This window comes from Dysidea avara, chromosome 1 (genome assembly GCF_963678975.1).
Source record: "Dysidea avara chromosome 1, odDysAvar1.4, whole genome shotgun sequence".
Taxonomy (NCBI): domain Eukaryota; kingdom Metazoa; phylum Porifera; class Demospongiae; order Dictyoceratida; family Dysideidae; genus Dysidea; species Dysidea avara.
This window is the reverse complement of record NC_089272.1, coordinates 27,194,029-27,213,524: the sequence shown is the minus strand read 5'-3', so window position 1 is coordinate 27,213,524 and position 19,496 is coordinate 27,194,029. Positions and strand designations below refer to the sequence as shown.

General features: G+C 37.4%; 1 protein-coding gene across 1 annotated transcript in view; it reads left to right on the top strand.

The window, feature by feature from the left end:
• Positions 1-1,493: 1,493 nt before the first annotated feature.
• LOC136260632 (uncharacterized) overlaps positions 1,494-19,496 on the top strand; it is a 40,263-nt gene continuing 22,260 nt past the window's right edge. Inside the window, exons 1-2 of the mRNA XM_066054444.1 lie at positions 1,494-1,621; positions 13,640-13,945. Coding sequence (XP_065910516.1) covers positions 1,552-1,621; positions 13,640-13,945 — 376 coding nt within the window. The 5' untranslated portion in view covers positions 1,494-1,551. The remainder of the gene's footprint in view (positions 1,622-13,639; positions 13,946-19,496) is intronic.

The window sequence follows — 19,496 nt, the reverse complement described above, 5'->3', positions numbered from 1 at the left end:
CGATTTGAATGCCAACAAAATCAATAGTTTTAATGTATCAAAAAAATCTCATTGTTAATTGGTTATAAGATATATGTGTAGAGTTTATATTATCTATATTAATTTTGTTGCCTATAAGCAATAATTTTTAGCTTTATACAGCATGTCAGGGCCTCATAGCTACATGCAATGCCATGTTTCAATGTCTATAGCTATTGTTTACTACTGTCACCTGCAGTGTCTAAAGTATAAGATAATAAAATCTATTCCGTTTGTCAATCCAGGCTATTACAAGTAAGCCAACTCCAGTTTCTGTCCCTATGCTTTAATGGAAATAGCTACATATAACAAACTTTCCATTAGCTATATTCCACCTCAAGGATTTTTGCAAACTTTTCATTATCATGTTAGTAGTGGGTTTGTTTTTAACATTTTGCACAAGGTTTTAGTCATAGTGAATACTGCCCACCTAGAAAATAGGAATCAAAGAATCAACTTGGTTTGGCCTTATATTATGTCATATCCCTATGACACAATATTATTGTGCTATGTGTGATTGTACAACCGTGTCACAGTAAGTATGTATTAATGTAGTTAATTTAGGAAAGCCATACAAAGTGCAAACAATATGTACAGCTGTATCATTTGGTAACCTGCTATCAGTCAATAGTATGATACTGATCTGAAATATACCACTGATATGATGCAATTCAAACTACTGTATTGTAAACCGGCATCATATAGTAAAACTAGATGGTAGCTACATTTGTACAAACTGTGTGTTGTATACTGAGATACTTACACTTCTGCAGTTTTGGTTGACTTTTAACTGCATTCTTTTGGTATTGTATCATACCAAATCTTTTCAAGAAAATACAAAACTGTAAAATTTCAATCCCTAATTAGAAGACAAATCCCGCTAGCCTCACTCCAGATCCAGGTACAGTAATGGTTTTACTGTCCTAAGAACCTTGGAGGCAGCTAGGATAGACCACCAACCACCAATCAACTAATCACACAATAACTGACACACTACAACGAAGACATTAGTATACAAGTAGCCACAGCCACGAGGAGGCCTCAATTCTACTTGGTTTAGTTACAACACATAGCTACGCACATGCATATCAGGGACCTTGTTACTGTATTTTTATTTATTTAGTAGCTATTTATGCACAGGCCACTAGCTAAATGTACCTTGGGCTTCAACATGTGAAACTTTCAAAACAGAAACACAGAGCAACGCTGGAATCATGAACCTCATCATCATCACTTCTACTTGATCAACAGAAATATGGGTTGGCTAACGTGTACTGCAGAATAGCTTGCTCCAAGAAAGAGACTACGTCGCAATAGCGGGCAGTCTCGCTTAACAAAACAGCTGCTGTAAATATACTCGCATACTTCCGGCTTCCAAGGTAGCCAATCACGTAATTTATAACTAGGCCACGTGTTTTGGGTACGCAGCCACACCCAACAATTTATTGTAAAATTAAAATTTTTGTGGTTCTTGTTTCCCCGTTTCCAACGTTACCTATTCGAAGTTTTAGTGATACAACAACGACTTTGGATATGCCATCTCTCTCAGCCTTCACCGTAATATCAGTAGTGGTGTTTTGTTTTACTCTCGTTGAATCTCAAGGTACTTTTGTACGCACACACAAGTAGTCGCGTGTCATCATGTGATGAAAGGTGCACTTAATAGATTTCTAGATATGCTAGTGACGTTTTTGTTTGTTACTGGGATGCAGACAGCTGCGCTTAGCAGCTGATATTGCCCAAAGTACATAGGAACTTTGCAGCTGATTATAAAGGACTATATTAAAGAATTATCTGTGAAGAAGTGCTACAGCTACGTGTTGAGTTTCTCACCAGTAATGGTTTTTTTTCACTACTAGCCATAGTGTGTCTATTCGCTGAACTGCTACTGAATTCATTTTTGTTTCATTGCCTCTATCAGTGGCGAGGGGTCAGCAACCAAGCAAAATTGCCTACAAGATTTATAAATCTTAAGATTGTTATAGAGATTTACAGATTTTTAGAGATTTACAAAGATTTTTAAGATTTACTAAGATTTTTAGAGATTTACTGAGATTTTAAAGATTTACTGAGACTTTAAAAGATTTACTAAGATTTTATAAGATGAATAGTGATATTTTTGCTATTATATTAAAATTTCTTTACAGGGTATTGATCTATGAAGAAAGTCTACTTGCTTAACAAGAATTAATGTATGCATGTTGGTAGGAATTATAAGGGATTTATAATATTCGACTGGGTTGAGAGGAAAGCTGGACCAACTTTTTGAAAGTAAACCTGATAAAAAGCTCTAAGTAAACTCATGCACCCCACAGCATTGTTTTAATACTAAATTTATTAAATAAGCTAATCAATACAATGATACAATCAATATAAATAGTTCTTCATTTGCTACAATTCTTGCAGTACCATTCTGTATCTTTGCCAACATGGCTAGTTATGCAATTAAAATGAAACCAATCTGCATCTATTGCAAAGTACCATTTTCGTTCCATTGTCAGGGTATCTACAGGAGAAGAAAATGTCTATTGTGGTCAATCTGGTAGTTCCAGTTCTTCGCTGTCTGACTATTGGAAAAGGCTCAACCTTCTGTACTTCAAGGCATCTTACTAAGTGAGTCCTCATAGCAGCTTAATCATAGACAAATGAACTCGGGTTTTGTCCATGAGCTAGACTTGTACAGTATGCAGCTGCAAACATTTTCGCTTCAGTGATATCTGTTTGTCATCCATGGTTTCAACACATTGATAAAGAGGTAATGTTGAAGATGGCGACTGCTTGATAGCTAGCTTTTGTCGATGCTGAAGTTTTTACTAATTCATTTGCAAAAATAGTTTTAAAGTCATCAGATATTGTGACTGCTTCATCAGTGCATACGTCTTCTTCAAACTATCTTGTGATTGTAATATTTCTTCTGCTTCCTCCACTTCATCACTACTTTCTGCATCACTGTCATCATCACTGTTTGCGTGATCTGTGCTGTTTTCTTTACCACCATCAATCCCAATAATAGTTACCTTAGAGCTCCACATAGGATGTTTCTTAAACAGACCGGCCATTCCAAGTTCTTCAATCATCAATTTAGCTTTAACCTGAGCCCTCTGAACTGATTCAAAAATTTTATCATTGGAATGTCCAAAAGTGAATACTTCGGATTCACATTTTTATGCTGATGCTTTGTTAACATTGGAAAAACGATGTGTTCAATGTTTTCAGCTTGCAGAGCAAGCTGTATGTGCATTCGATACAGCCGGCGAAGCAAACCTAGGAGACCAAAATTGATATATACTACTCAGGCTCCTAAAGGTGGGCTCACAACACTGTGAGCCTAGGAGCCAATCCATCATCAATATGATTAATCTGGTCTTGGACCACCATCAAATAAACTATCAATGCATGAGCACTTAGCTCAATGCAGAAGTACAAATTGGATGTAATAAAATTAGCCTTCAATGTGTACTTACTGTTCAACAACAACCATCTCCGCCAATATCGCATAAAGAATACCACATACCACAACTTTTCGATTCTGCACAATGGAGCTAAATCCTTACCCAAGTAACCATCAATCACACATTTGATGAGCTCTACATAACATTTGGTACCATTTGCCTCAGGGATCTCAGATAATAAATGTGAAGCAGAGGTAATGTTCACCACAGCTTGAAAATTTTGGCGATCTTTATGGTCCACATCTTTAGCTCGCAAGCCATGCTGACTTTTCTGAAAAGTAGTCTTAAGTGCTTGTATGTGCCTACCAGTCGCAGTAAAATATCCCATTGGCAGTATAATTTGTGGCTTCAGTAGGCGACTCTTCAACGTTACTGCCAGATGTACTGTGTCCTGCACAATTGCAATTTCTCCTGGTGTGATATGAAACCATCCAAGCCAACTTTGTGGGATAACTGGGGTACTAGCCAACTTATTTGATGGAATATTGCAGGACAGAGGTTTACACTGGGGTGTCATTAGTGATATGGCTACCTTCATGCATTTCATCAATCTAGTATCTCCATCACCACCAAAACTAAGCACTGAAATATTACGCTTCATGCATTCTTCTGATATATACCTCCACCTATAACCATGACATTTTCTGCAGAAAATTATTGTCAGTACCCAAACAAGCTAGACAGAATGGTGGTACATTACTACACAAGGGCTGCGTCATGTAAACATATGCATACTTGGCCACAGAGTTCTGTCTAAACATATTCTTGATAGCCGTGAAAGATACAGCAAGAAACGAATCAACCATAGGCAAACTATTACCATCCAAAGGCAAAACAAAGCCTACACATCTGTCCATTTCATTGTCATATTCAACCCTACCAATCACTCATGTAGCATCTTCACCAATTGAGATAATCGCTGGGGCTCCATATCTTTGAAGGTGTTCCCTCGGTTTATCAAACCGGAAGACTCCCTCATGAATGGTATTATACTCAGAGTAGATAGCAGAATGAACTATTCTAACGCATGGCAATGCTTCTGGCATGTTACGCTGAATGAATTCATATGCTAAAGGCCCAGCAAATAAAAACAGTGCTGTGGCAAACTTCTTGAGTATCTTAGGATGCCTTCAGTGCGTTCGGTACTTCCTGCAGTTGTTTTCAGCACTATGAATTATCTCTTTCAAAATGTTAGTACAAGAGGGAAGACAGCTAGGTGGTTCACAGGTATCAGAAACAACATCAAAAATTGTGGAATTCTGAAGCAATAAGGACAATTTTTCATTTTCTTTCATTAACTTTTCAATATTATCAAGAACCTTCCAATAGTCCATGATACGAAACTGCAATGGATCTGCACCAGCCTTTTCTAGTAGCCGCTTTTTCCTAAAAGTCCAAGACCACTGAGAAAAGCATTTCTGCTTAGCCCCTCTTTCCTTTTCTTGGAAAGAGGGACCATCTAAAATACCTGGTTATTGGAGATTTCTCTAGCCTTGGACGTACTTAGTATTTCAGATGGAGCTTCATCTGAATTTATTAAATCAACAATGGGCTCAACAGTGATAGGATTTGACTCAATATTTGAATTTGCATTACTCCCATGGCCAGCACTCTTAATGCTTGTGTCACAATCACTCCATTTACCTGGTAAAAATTTGTGTATACGCAATTGCACAAGCTTGCTGTCACCTTCACTTTTGAAACATAATTTGGCATGTCGATACCAGTTAGAAACCAAAACTGATGACTTTGCTTGATGTAGTAGGGCAGATGTCCCACAAGACAAACATCTGATTGACACTGAAAATTCCCCAAGAGTACCTTTCTGTAATATTTGTATCGAGTAATGCTCACCTTCACGCAATTTCCCCAATTAGTCACTGTCTTGCTCTTGGCTTTGTTTGCATATCCACTTCTGCAAACAGTTACGAACTTGCTTAGAGACTTCAACAGCAGTAACAGCATTCGATTCCTCAGAAATTGCCTCTTCACACTTTTTCTCTGATGCAGCATTGCATGCTGACTTACTCCTCTTCCTCTCATCTCATCCTGCTCTCTTCACATTTGCTTCTCTCAACTTCTTAACTTCTTTCACAAATTTACAGATACGAATTCTTTGCCCCGGTGGAAATGCAAAAAGCGATGATGAAAAGGGTTGTGCTTTGTACAATTAGCATATTTACGCTGGATAAAATTTTCAATTGTGCTGATTGAATTCCCTTCAGTTTCACTTGTATCCATTGAGCACACAACTTCCAAATCATCATAGCCTTCAGATATGAGGCAATTTACAACATGTTCAGGCAATTTTGCCTTCATCAAAGATGACACTTCACATGGAGTTTTGCTTGAAATCTCGCTAGAGTTGCACAATTGTGCGGAGCTCAAGGTGGAGCTAAAGATAATTTGAATACATTGAACATTTCAAAAAATTGTATTTACCTTTCCAAACTTGACATTGCAAAATCTCTAATTGATAAGCTCCTTCGCCGCAAGCAGTCTGGCCACACGAGACTACCTTAAAACTATCGCTGGCAGCACCGCTCCACTAACTCTCAGGTTGGTTAAACCTTAAATCACTCACTTATAGCCGATCTTGAGCTGCAGAACCTCGAACAGAGCTTTGTGACCTGCAGGTGTTAAACGTGTTTGCACCTGCGGTTTTTAAAAAATGAGATTATGCGGAGAATATACGGTTAGTATACGGAAAATGTGTTCATGAAAGATTTAAGATTTACAGATTTACAGAAAGATTTTCGATGGTGCCTACGAGATTTACAGCTTGTTGTGGACCCCTCGATCAGTGGCGGATCCAGAAATTTCAGAGGGGGTTTCAGGTTCCACTCAACTTCAGCGTAGCTGTCGAAGACAAAAAAAAAAGTAAATACTTGCTGTTGAATGCCGTAATGGTGATTTAAGGCAAAAGTATTTGATTTTGCCAATGGAAAAATTCCTAATATAATACAGGTGATTTAAGGCAAAAGTATGGGATTTTGCCAATGGAAAAATTCCTAATATAATACTCTATGTATAACTTGTGATGATTTTATCACCCACACGACAAGTCGTAAATTGAAACCATTGCAACCCCCCTGTATTCGCCACTGTCTATAGCTATACAAAATAAAATTTAAGAAATCAAAAATTGACCACAACAGGGGTGGAAGTGGAATATCTGGTAAATTCCCAGAGTGTTCCCTTACATCCAGTTTGGAGACGAAAATTATGCATGCACAATCTGTAGCATTAAAATTAGGCCATGTTCTGTGTGTGTGTGTGTGTGTGTGTGTGTGTGTGTGTGTGTGTGTGTGTGTGTGTGTGTGTGTGTGTGTATGTGTTGCTGTTGATGAGCACTATAATCCTACTGTACTTATTATTAATGAACTAGTTAATCTTGACTTCCGGATAACATAATAATTTTCCAATTTTAATTTTCTAGCACACCGCCTAGTCTGGCAGCACCTGCCCCTTCACATAGAGAGGAAGGGTCTGGTCACTCTAGCATTGCACAGTTGTAACAATGGAATATGCTGTTACAATTAACAGTGAGTCACAATAATGGCAGCAAGAATAGCATGTCTAACAGCCACACAAAGTAAGTAGTTTGAGAGATATATTAATGAATGGCTGCTAACAGAACCAAGGTTTTTTCCATATTGATTGGGAAGCTTTACACGTACATCAATTCTAACTACAAGGCACTTTCACTACCTCCATTTTTTGTTCTAAAAAAAACATATTATTGGTGACTACAAGTAGCCTCAATCATCACAAAATTTTGTGACAAACTCTTTCACACATAATGTATCTATGGTAAATGTCACAAATATTTAGTAATTACCAACAATGCAATCTTACCTGTTTTCCGTAACACGCTACAAATTTTGAATGCTAGAGTGACCAGAACCTTACTCTATGTGAAGGGGCAGGTGTTGTCAGACTACACACCGCCGTTCTCCAGGATCCACCCTTGGAAAAGCGTTATTCCAAGTACAAATTTTCTTGGCTCTTCTCTGAACTCGTCATAGGCTGGCTTGTACTGTACTCCAATACATTTGAGATATCATGTGCTTGCCTCATGGCACTAAACATCACATTAAACAGACATTATCAGTGTAAATATATCATATAAATATATCATATATTTATACTAACCTGACGTGTATATCACAATTGCTGCAGCTGCTGCCCTTCTAATCTCCACCATTTTCACAATCAGATCTCTGCCATTCCACAAGGTATCTTGTGCGAAATTGCTCATGTGATACACCCTATAGAATCCCTTTGTTTCATCATTAATGATTCACTGACCTTTAGTATTATTTGTTCTCAGGGTGCCGCTGTTGATAGCGTGAGTACACCTATTGTGACTTCCAAGGCTGAAAGTTTAATATGACTTTTAATTTTAAAAACTTTGCTGCTGAAAGGGATTTCGCCCAAACCATCCAAAACCCACTGCTTAGCTATGCCCCTGCACAATAGTTAAAACTTGCACATTTTCGCATTAATGTGACCATGTGAGTTCCCTGATGCCAGCATTAATACTAAGTGCACTGTAGTGTTAATGGTCTTAACATACATATCTGTCCATCTTCTCTAGGTAAAATAGTACACTTTTTTAAAAATTCAGTTAGTTTAGCACCATGCAAATAAATTATGTAGCATTAAAATGATAAAAGCATTATCTAGCCATTTTAGCAGTCAGTATATTCGCTTGATTTGCCATGCCAGCTCTTCAGTTTACAAGATTAGTAATTGAAATCAGTACAAAGGTTGCTTTCTGTACACCACTGCAGGTGACATTATCTCACATTTCTGTTCCTGGCATATGGTTACAGCGAGAACTGCTGGTTTAGCTCAAGCACAGATTGAGAGAGGTTACTACATGATATTCAGCTACCATAATTCATATGAGTACTTACAGCTACAAATGTAGAATGCATGTGTGAATTGAATGTCACTAAGAGCTGCATAAGTATTATTACTGTATATAGCTATTGATTATCGTTGTGGCAACTAAAATCATGACAAAACTCAATCAAATTGAATATGGTTTTGAGTGAAGCTTCTAGGATGGCTCTGATAATGGTTGAACTAGCTAATTGACTACTTTATGTGTCATTAATTTATCTGACTTAAGCACATCTGCGTTTCTGTCAATATTCTTGTGATCCCCAGCCAATTTCCTGCACAGGTAGAAGCAAAAACATCCTGATAACTATTTTATAGTACAATCATTTGTTGAAAAAATAAATATATACTGATGAAATCCTTAATTATTGGGGTGCTCATACACAATTTGAGTTTTGTGGGGGCATTGGCTATCCCTCCATGAAGAATCAATTTCAGGCTAACTAGAGTTCTTAATTATACAGTAATTCTTAATAGTTACTGTTTTGCATATGGTCACTTTAAACCTACGCTCAACCCTGGTTAACACATTTATATGAGTTAAACCCTAGTTGAACCCCGAGTTCAACTCTACGAAGCAGTAGGGTTCAACCGGGGTTGAACTCATGTCTGTAAACTAAAAACGAGTTGCAGTTTTTTGGTGAATACATAAGGTGCTTAGAAGACAATTATCACTCAATAAATACCATCATCTGATAATTGCATGTGAACAGAAACTGGGTTGAAAGTCAACCAGGGTTGAACTCACTTTTGAGTAACCATGTAAAAACAGTGTTATTCATGTAGATGACTAAAGCAATAGACTAGTAGAGATAGCTGTATGTGCCCCTTAATACATGTGAGATAAGACATTGAAGTGATGTCCATAAGTATATGACCCAGTTTGAGATAACTGGTCTTATCACCTATTGAGAAATGTTGGTTTTAAGTATTTAGTGTGTTGTAGCTTTCCAATGGTAGAAGCTACATGTGCCAAATTTTCACATGTTTTACACCTAATTTCTTAACATCCACAGTAGAAGTAGCGAACACTCAAGTTTCCCGCCATTTTAGATAGTTTTTAACTCAGTGTTGACTCTACCAGGTGAGCTCCAAAAAGGGTGGAAGGGGGGCCAGAGGCAGGCAAGGGACTGTCTAAAAAATTAAAGTGGAAAGTGTAGGGATGAATTAGGCCAAGTTATGAACCATCCAGGTCTCAAAACTGGTTAAAATAAAAGAACATTTACAGCACAGGTACTTTTCAATACCACAGAGCTACGTATACAGCCACATACAGCCATTCCAGGCTGGCCAGAACTCTATTGGGGCCCCGGCCCAGACCGCTCATATGGATCATCACTGTGCTTGGTAAAAGCACTTGCTGATTTTGATTATGAAATTTGGTAGTTGATTAATTAATGTAGCTTTGTGTTCTTGGTGAAAAATCTAATCTGCTGTCATGGGTAATAAGACCAGTCACGTATAGCTAATCAATCACTTTTGGTAGTTGGAAAAGGTGTGTGTGTGTGCGTGCGTGCATGCATGCGTGCGCGCGTGGGTGCGTGTGTGGAAGCATTGCCATTAGTGTTACATATGGATAATAAAGTACGAGGTGTGCTGAAGAGATGCTAGTAAAGCACAAAGCAAAGCTGAGTAATTGATTCATGAAACTTTCTAGTGGATTGAAATCCAGTACATAAAAGCACTAACATGACACCTTAATTGATTGTACACTTACGTACAAGTGTTAACAATAGTCCAGGTGATCATGACCATATACCTGGACTACTGTTAACACATGTGTACATAAGATCATGGTACATCCTATCATTATGCTGCATCAGTTTGGGACCCCCACACAAGAGTGTTAATAGTCCAGGTGCACGTTATCGCTGGTGTTTCAGCTTCCTTGTAACCTACAATGGGCTTGTGTAAAAATCATAAGTAGAGATGTACTGATTCAACATTTCTGAACGATGTATTTTGATACGATCCAACAAATTTATTTCCAATCTACTGAAATTGTACTAATCTTACATCAACTACATGTATATCATCATGTTGTTCAAAATATGCAATTAACATGAATTCTTCTTGACAGCACTTAATGCATGTCGTACCTCCTTTGGACTGCTGTATTAGAATACATCTGACTGCTCTATTAGAGTATTTCAATCTTTATAAAAGCATACCCTTGGTCTTGTTCTCCCTTAATATGCACTTCTGAGGAGTCAATGTAAGTTTCCTGATACACTGTAGCTATTATATCTTGTCTTGTTCCTGTACATTTGTGCTGCCAAACTAATAATAATTATGAGATAGTTTGGTGTTCCTGCTGCAAACCCCATAAGCTAAAATTTCAGAGGTAGTTTCCAGAACCCCTAAATATGTCCTGCTGACACATGGACAATTCAGTCTGTTTTCTGCTTTGCATTACAAAGTAGCTCCATTATAATCAGGTGGATCTGTTTGCTGAGATATAATTACATATTATGTTTCTGCATACATCATTGCTTGAATCTTGAGTTGCCTTGTACATGGTGTTTTCATGCGGCACTCTAGTACTGTTTTATCTAAAGTTGCATGGTAGTAAAATTGTACGTTGTGTAGTGATAACAGTGAGGGCCAACTCCAATAGGTTGTAAGCAATTACAGCACTATCCATGACATGCTGGATAAGCGAGTAACTGAAAGTACTTTGAGACACTCAAAAATGCTTACAAACTATTCTTCCAGACTTACCAGCACATTAGGCTTCTAGATCATCAACATAATTGTGTCATGCACATAAAATAAATGTTAGTTGGAAGTACACCAAAGATGTAAACTGTAACACAAAATTTACTCTGTATGCTGAGCTATTGTCACAGTCCTTGCAAGTTTTAAAGGGCAAACGAGACTTACACTGCATAAGCAACTTAAGAGAAGCCAAGGGAAGTGCTGCTTTTCTAACCCCTATAACATTAGCATGCAGCAAACCAGAGAGTGGGGATTGATAGGGTAACTTTTAAAATGAAATTACACAGTGAAATTTGAAGAATACAGCAGTTATATGGATGCCATTCTGGGATCTGGGACCATACATACTCCCCAGGAATAGTGCTTTAGATTATAGAAGGTCTGCTATAGCATTTTAGACTGTTCTCACTGTGTTTTTACAGATAAATTACTGTATTAGCTACAGCTTTTTAAAGGAGATATATACATTATTATCTGTTAGTGGTTAACCGCTCTTTGACTATTAGGGTATATAGTTTTTTTTGCTACAGGCAATGACCAATAATAACGGGGTGTGGTACCAATGTCAAAAGTAGACATGCACGGTAATAGGAAAATTTTCATAAAATTATTTGTCTGTAGCACACAGTCATGACTTTCACAACTGTGTAGCTATTACAGCTTCTGAAAAAATCCGCTGATGGACTAAGAGTGTTGTGAGTAGTCCCACTGCCTACCAGACTATGCACAACCACTGTACATGTTAATCTGTACTCTTTAATAACATTCCATTGCCACATCCGCACTGCTCTTTATTTCTAACCTTGTTTTAGTCATCATATATTCTACAATATGATCGAGGATTCATTTATGTACATTGTAAAATAATCATGTTTTTCCAAAGATGTGTCCTTTCCAAACAGTTCCTGACAAGAAAAAGGCTGGTAACATCAAGGAATTTTCTATGTACATTGCAGAGGCATAGGGAGGGGTTTCCAAGGGTTTCAGGAAACTCCCATTTGAAATATAGCTTCTGAAGGTTTCAACAGGAATCTTAGATGCTAAGTTGGCAGCACAAAAGTGAATAAGTGACAACATGCAGTACAGCACCACAATTAGTAGCAACATAAAACTTACATTCATCTCTCAGAGAAGGGTCCACAGATGAGACAGGAGCTCTCGTCTTAAAATATAAATTGAAATACTCTAATCTAATAGAGCAGCAACCTTATACAGCTGAGCAGTCAAGTATAGAACGTTCAAACCCCCTGTATTTTATATCATACACTTAATTGGCTGTACCAGATGTATTCTTGATACATTTCGTTGTAGTTAGAAGTCAAAATAATGCTTTGATTGTTTACAAATTATTCTTTTCATCAGTGTAATCATGTTTATAGTATTATTTGTAAGTTCACTAGCTATGTAGCTGTTTCCCAGGAGGTTATACAAATAAAATGATTAACTATGTATAGTTCACAGTGTTATACAGTAGTGTTAATGATGGTTGCTAATTGCTCCAAAGCACCAAGCTTGATAGTGTCATAAAGAGAAAGGACTCCTAGATACACAGTAATCAGTGTGTAGATACTCATCCTCAAATCTAAATCTCTTGCAGATTTAGGATGTGGAATAAAATCCAGTGGACAAGTACTGTAGTACCAAGTAATGCATGGCCACTTAATTATATGGATAATGAAAATATTATAGCTAGGTGTGATCTCAGGTACATAGCTTTGTTCCACACCTTGTCCATTTTCTGTTTGCACTTACCATACATAGTGTAAGATAGCTACAGTAATATGTAATTGTATAGGTAAAGTAATAATGTGGATCCATTAATCTCTTTTTAAAGTGTTATCTTTGCTGTGGTCCCTACTATTACCTTTTACACTCTGATCATATTATTCAGTATATAAGATTTTACAACAAACATCATTATGACCTAGTGTACTGTATCTCAACACCATGTAGGCTTTATGTATGCAGTTTAAAGTACTATGTTAAAATACAGTATGGCTATATCTAGGCCCTGGCCTATTTTTACCTATTATGCTTTTGAACATTGCACAAAAATCAAACCTATTATGCTCAAAATTATTCTTTCAAATCAAGATTATGCTGAGTTTCCTGACTGCTGTATGACTGCTCTATTAGAGTATATCTGCATAACCAACCAAGAGTTAATAATATCAATAAATAATGCATATTAATATTTCTGCTGATTGCACATTATATTTTATTAAATGATCCCCATTATGCTTGATGCTTTTGTTACCTATTATGCTCTATACTATGAATCAGCTATGGCCTAGTTTATCCATTTCAGCTGCAGATTATTAATAAAGTTCAAGCCAGCACATTTTGAGGAAAAAGATTGAAATAGTGTGCTCATAGATTATACAAACATACGCTTTGTTACATTGAGAATATATTATAACACTGTTAATTCTATTGTATTGTTGGTGTAGTATTATGGCTTTAAACTTGTTTGCTTTGTGTTCTAAGTATGTAGACCTACAGTGTACACACATACAGTACATACTACCTTCTTGTCATAGTGAAATTCATTTCCCAGCCAAGTAATGTCACAGTGTGTACTGGAGGAGTTGCAGTGTTTAGTTGTGTAGTGGATAGGGATGGTTTTCCTATACATAGTGTAGGATGGGAAAGACAGGTGTCCAGTGAATCAGAAGAACCTGCATTTGTGCCGATATTATCTCTCCTCACAAGAACTTTTTCTTACAATGGAGACATGCTAACTGACAATCTCACAATTACTAACATAACATGTGATAACAATGGGGATATCTACCGATGTAAAATAACAAATGTTGTTAGTGACATGGCTTATCTCATTGTTGCAGGTAGCTACTGTATGTATGTACTGTATTGTATGTATGTATGTATGTATGTATGTATGTATGTATGTATATATGTATGTATGTACGTATGTATGTATGTACGTACATACGTACGTACATACATATGTACGCATGTATGTACATATGTACGTACATACATATGTATGTACGTACGCATGCTGATTGGTATGGCAACACCCCGGGCGGTGTACACTCGGCATATTCGAGCAGTGCACATCCCAGCGTGCAATAACCACTTACCCTGTATTTAATATACGTGCATACAAAAATACACATCTCTATATAGTACTTTCCCATCTATACACAGCACTCTTTCACCACATCTAGCTCTTTGTCTACTTTTGCCCTAATTGTTACCACAATAACATTTTCCACAAAGCCATAAAGTGTACACAACAACACCAAACAAGCAAACACTTATGCAAATATCTACCACGTAACATTGTACAATTGCCATAAAATGTACATAACAGCACAAAACACAAATAAACATTCATACAGATATCTATAAACAATTACGTACTTTGGGGAAAGGGCAACTGAAGAAATTGTTGGAGTAGTGCGTAATAACTTTTGCACAGGCCACGCAGATTAGCATTGTGGATATGGCACAATGATTAACAGTTGACCATGAAGAAAATATATCTTCCAATTAGTACAAGATTGCAGCAATGTACTCTATGTGCATAGCAACTCAACGTGATAGCAGCAATCACTGAATAATCATATAAGTTAAGTTTAGCATAATTCATTTGGTTTGGCCATGCACAGATAATTAGCACTTCATCAGCCCAAATTCTCCCCAAACTTCCTCAGTTCCCCATCACCCTGTTATAGCAACACTACCACATTAGTTGGTATTGTGCACACATGGAAAGGTAATATAATACCTGTAAATTTTTTGCCTTAATAATAGAAGGGAGGATACATGCATGGTGACATTATACACATTAGGAACATGTAACAGTCATATATGGTGCCTGTTGAAGCAGCATGCAACCCACACAACATAAAATGATAATTTTCGGTCTACGAACACGCCATGCGTTATGGCATGGTCTTGTCATCTTAAACCTGTCAAGCTAGTTTATTATACGATGAATCATTATGATGTCATCACATTTCTAGTATCATACAAGATTGGTTCATGGTTTAACCTGAAACAAATGTGTTGATTTCAGTTTGTGGTGTTAGCACTGAGCTACTCTGCTAATGTACAATGCTCTAATAGACCTTGCATTCATCTCATGGAGCCTGTGTTGCTGAATTTAATTTACTTTACTCGAAAGGCTAGTTTATCACTAAAGGATGTTGGCTTCATTTACTATGGTATGGCACATAGGTTTACACTGTATTCTACACCCACACCAAGGTATGTTAACTTCAATCTATTTGCATTGCAATAAATTACATTATGTATGTATGTATGTACGTATGTATGTATGTATGTATGTATGTATGTATGTATGTATGTATGTATGTATGTATGTATGCATGCGTGCATGCATGTATGGGAGTGTAATGTGTTGTGTAACAGTTATTGCTTTCTGTGCTTCTAGTAATATGTTATAGTTATATCCTGGTACAAGGATGATATCATTGTTATTACACGAGTCCGAGGCGGAGCCAAGGATGAGTGTAATAACAATGATATCATCCGAGTATACGGGATATAACTATTTTATATCCCAGTGTGCGGGAGTGCGCAGAAGTTTACGGATAGTAAATTAAGTTCCGGTTTGAGTTCCTGTCACTGTGCTCAAGATTTCGTCTGAATTGTGTGGAGATTCTACTTCGTAGCTACAAGAGAGACCTTACATACTGCCTACAAACTGTAGCGAAGGGCGGTGTTATGAAGCAGCGGTTCCAGGTATGATTCGCCTTCGTCAGAAGTTGGTATGGTCGTGTCGCGTGGTGTGCAAGAGAAAAATAAAGACCACTGAACAAGTGGCTACCATAGTCCGAGATAGAACGATGAAGCTAGAGGAAGTTAGTTCTTCACCATAGTGACCGTTGGGAGTGATTGCTGGAGCGAAAATCGTCACGGACTATTCTTGACATTTGTTAAACTATTGTATTGGTAACTTGTAGTGTTATTGTGTAAATAAAAGGATTAACAGTTTTCTTGTAAGATTTAGCTAGTTTTAAGTGCTGTATTGGTGTGTTTTGTATCAATATTTCCTTATTTGGCTCTTTGTTCCATTGGTAAACAATGCCATTCGCGGTTATTATGATGTCACGAAAGAGACTGAGTGGCTCTGCAACAGGGTGATAAGTTAGTTATCACTGGGTGATAACTAATATATTGTACAGTAGTAGCGCCGCTCTGTCTAGCTGTATGGTAGTTATAACCCAACACGGCGCTTTGATACTCCCACGCACTGGGATTTAATAATGCACTATATACCATTCATATAGTGTGGTATTAACTTAGAAGAACCCATAATCTGTTATATACCAGTTTAAAGATTAAATGAGACCGGTAATAACAAACAGTATGGTAATACTGTTCAATGTTGTTCCTTCTAAAGGAATGTGGTCTTCCCAAATGCTGCTGGCAAAAACATCATAGAAACATTATACATAATAATCATCTATGGAATCGGTAGTGTGTAGTGTGGCCAAAAAGTCAGCACGCAACACCGTGAATATATTGACAGGAAGAAAGAAAATGTGATTTTCGCACCTCCGTAGCTCTGTGCTACCTTTATGAAACAAGATGATTTTTGCTGTGGACACGCCCCCACCGACTTCAGTACTCCACATACCAAATTTGAGCAAAATCGCTTCAAGCATTCCCGAGATATTTGACTTCACAAATTGATTTAGTTTCCTTTTTTCTTCCTCTTCGCACACTTTCAAAACAGGGGCAGATCCCGGATTTGCTAAGGGGGGCACACAGGTAGAAGTCACTTCACAGTGTGTGAAGCACACTCTGCGAAATGCAAAGCATGAGCTTTCTAGGGGGGTCTGGGGGCATGCCCCCCTAGGAAATTTTGAAAATTTAACATTTTGAGATTGAATTTGGTGACAATTTTGACTGAAATTTGTTGATAGTTCAAACACTGGAAGATACTAAGTTAAAAACCAGAATTAGTGTAAAGGCCTAGGCTGCTCCCTAAGGAAATTTTGAAAAATTAACATTCTGAGATTGGCAATTTTGACTAAAATTTGTAAATGCTTATGAAAATTCAATGCTAGAAGCTACTGAGCTGTTATTAGCTATAAAGTTTATTAAGAAATTTTGAAAATTTGACTTTTTGAGAATGATTTTGGTGCTAATTTTGGCTGAAATTAAGTTGAATTAGCATAAGGTCCCCTGCACAAGCATCACAAAAACTTTAAGGATATAGATAATCCTGGCATTTGGTGTGCAGCTGTATCTCCAGAGAATTTCTAAATATAGTCACTAGGGTGTGGATAGAGTCAATAACTCAATTTTGAACAGGCTTATAGCTCAAAATGATAAAACAGTGATTTATAATTATGTTACTCTTGACTGTTTTATTAGAGTAAATGACTGTTCTATTAGAGTATCTTGATCTCTCAATATAGAGGGTGCATGCCCTATCCCACCTAGTTCTGCTTGTGCTATGTCAATATGGGTAATAATTTGTAGAGACAGATTTATTATATTACACATAGTCATTAACTGCATAAAAATGTTTGAATTATGTCTAAAGTGCCTACCTATGTTCAATGAGCAACACTATAAAAAATTCTGAAGGGGGCGCACTGGCCCCCTGGATCCACCCCATGCCATAAAACTCGAACACCATATCCGATTGCATTGAAATTTGGCAAGGTATAAAGGCGCATCTTGGTAACAAGTTTGGCTGGAATACGATAACAGGCCGCTCAACCTGGAAGCAGACCTGGTTGTGAGAAAGCCAGCCACCCATCCCCATGGAGCTGTGAAGCCTACCATCTTTGTGATGGGTCTCGGTGCACATACATTTGTTTTAACAAAAAATTGTTTTAAAAGGCACAACTAGCTAGCTATGTGAGTGCAATACTGCTGTTTACCGCAGCTTATAATATCTCTACGCTATAGTGTAGCCTACTATGTGACAAGAACCTACTATTTTTGCTCCATCGTTGAATCACGTGATATCAGTCTTTTAATTAAACTAAGCTGATGTACTGGTGCAGTAATTCATCATTGAAATCACCTCTCATTTCTTGAGTAATTAGTATCCAGCTGTGGATTTAGTGCTCAGCACAGATTTTCCACACAAGTACACCTCACAACAACCGAAATTAAGCAATAAACATTTGTAATAACACAACTGGTAGGATTTCATTCACCTTTCATGTGTGCTGAGTCTTTTCTCAAAGGATTTCACCTTCAAATAGGGCTCAGTTCATTGAGTTCGACAGTAAAGTGACTCGTGACACATTCAAAATACAGGAAACTGCCAAAATTTCCATCTCAAAATACAGAGGCGCCCCAGTATTCTAATTAACTGATCACGTGATACCTGCTACAAGACATTTTGAGGCTTAAATCAAGGAGATCTAGCGTGCCTTAGCAAATTTTATTAAGAATCGTGAGAAATCATGAGATCAGCAAGCGGTCGTGATATGAAGGCTGAAATCGTGTGTCTCACGACCAAATCATGAGAGTTGAGAGGCCTGCGATAAATAGTCAAGGAGTTATTAGTGATTATTCACGAAAAATAACACCAATATGTTGTCACGCCTACAGGGTAACCGCTTATGGGAAGAAGCTGAAAATCGGTACGTAGTTAGGTTAACTATTGAACCTCAAACCTTTTGTAGTTTGAAAGTAATCAAGTTAAAGACCACGAAGATACAACAAAAAAAAACCAATAGTGTGTAACAATTAAGTGTTCGCGAGATTAGCTAACAAAAGAAAACAAAAACGATCACTTGCCACACCTACTAGAAAAACCGTTCAGGAGAACCATTTCAAAATTGGTGTACAGGTAGAAAATTTATCTTAGAAAGGCCCTTCAATTGTGTAGAAGAATCAGACTTAAAGCAACAGAATTATAACACAAAAATCAACTCCTTGTAGCAAGTGCGATATTGAGATACTCTAATATAGCAGTCACCCTAATAAAGCAGTCAGTTAAGGAATAAATTACTCTATTTAAGCGTTCAACTATGTCCTGTACAGGATATAACTCAGTTATAAGCCACTCTGTATAGAACTCAACTGCAATAAAGTCACCCTGTAGAGAGATCAGCTAGAAACAATTCACCCTGCAAAGTGTTTAACTACCGATACATTGAGTCACCGTGTAGAGTATTCAGCTAGAGTCACCCTGTAGAGAAATTGGCTAGAAACAAGTCACCCTGTAAAGAGATCAGCTAGAAACCAGTCACCCTAAAGAGAATTCAACTATATTTCAAGTCACCCTGTTGAGAGTTCAGTTGGATACAAGTTACCTTGTAGAGAGATCAGCTAGAAACAAGTCACTCAGTAGAGAGATCAGCTATATAATCATCCTTTAGAGATCAGCAGGACACAAATCACCTTGTAGAGCTAGAAACAAGTCACCCTGTG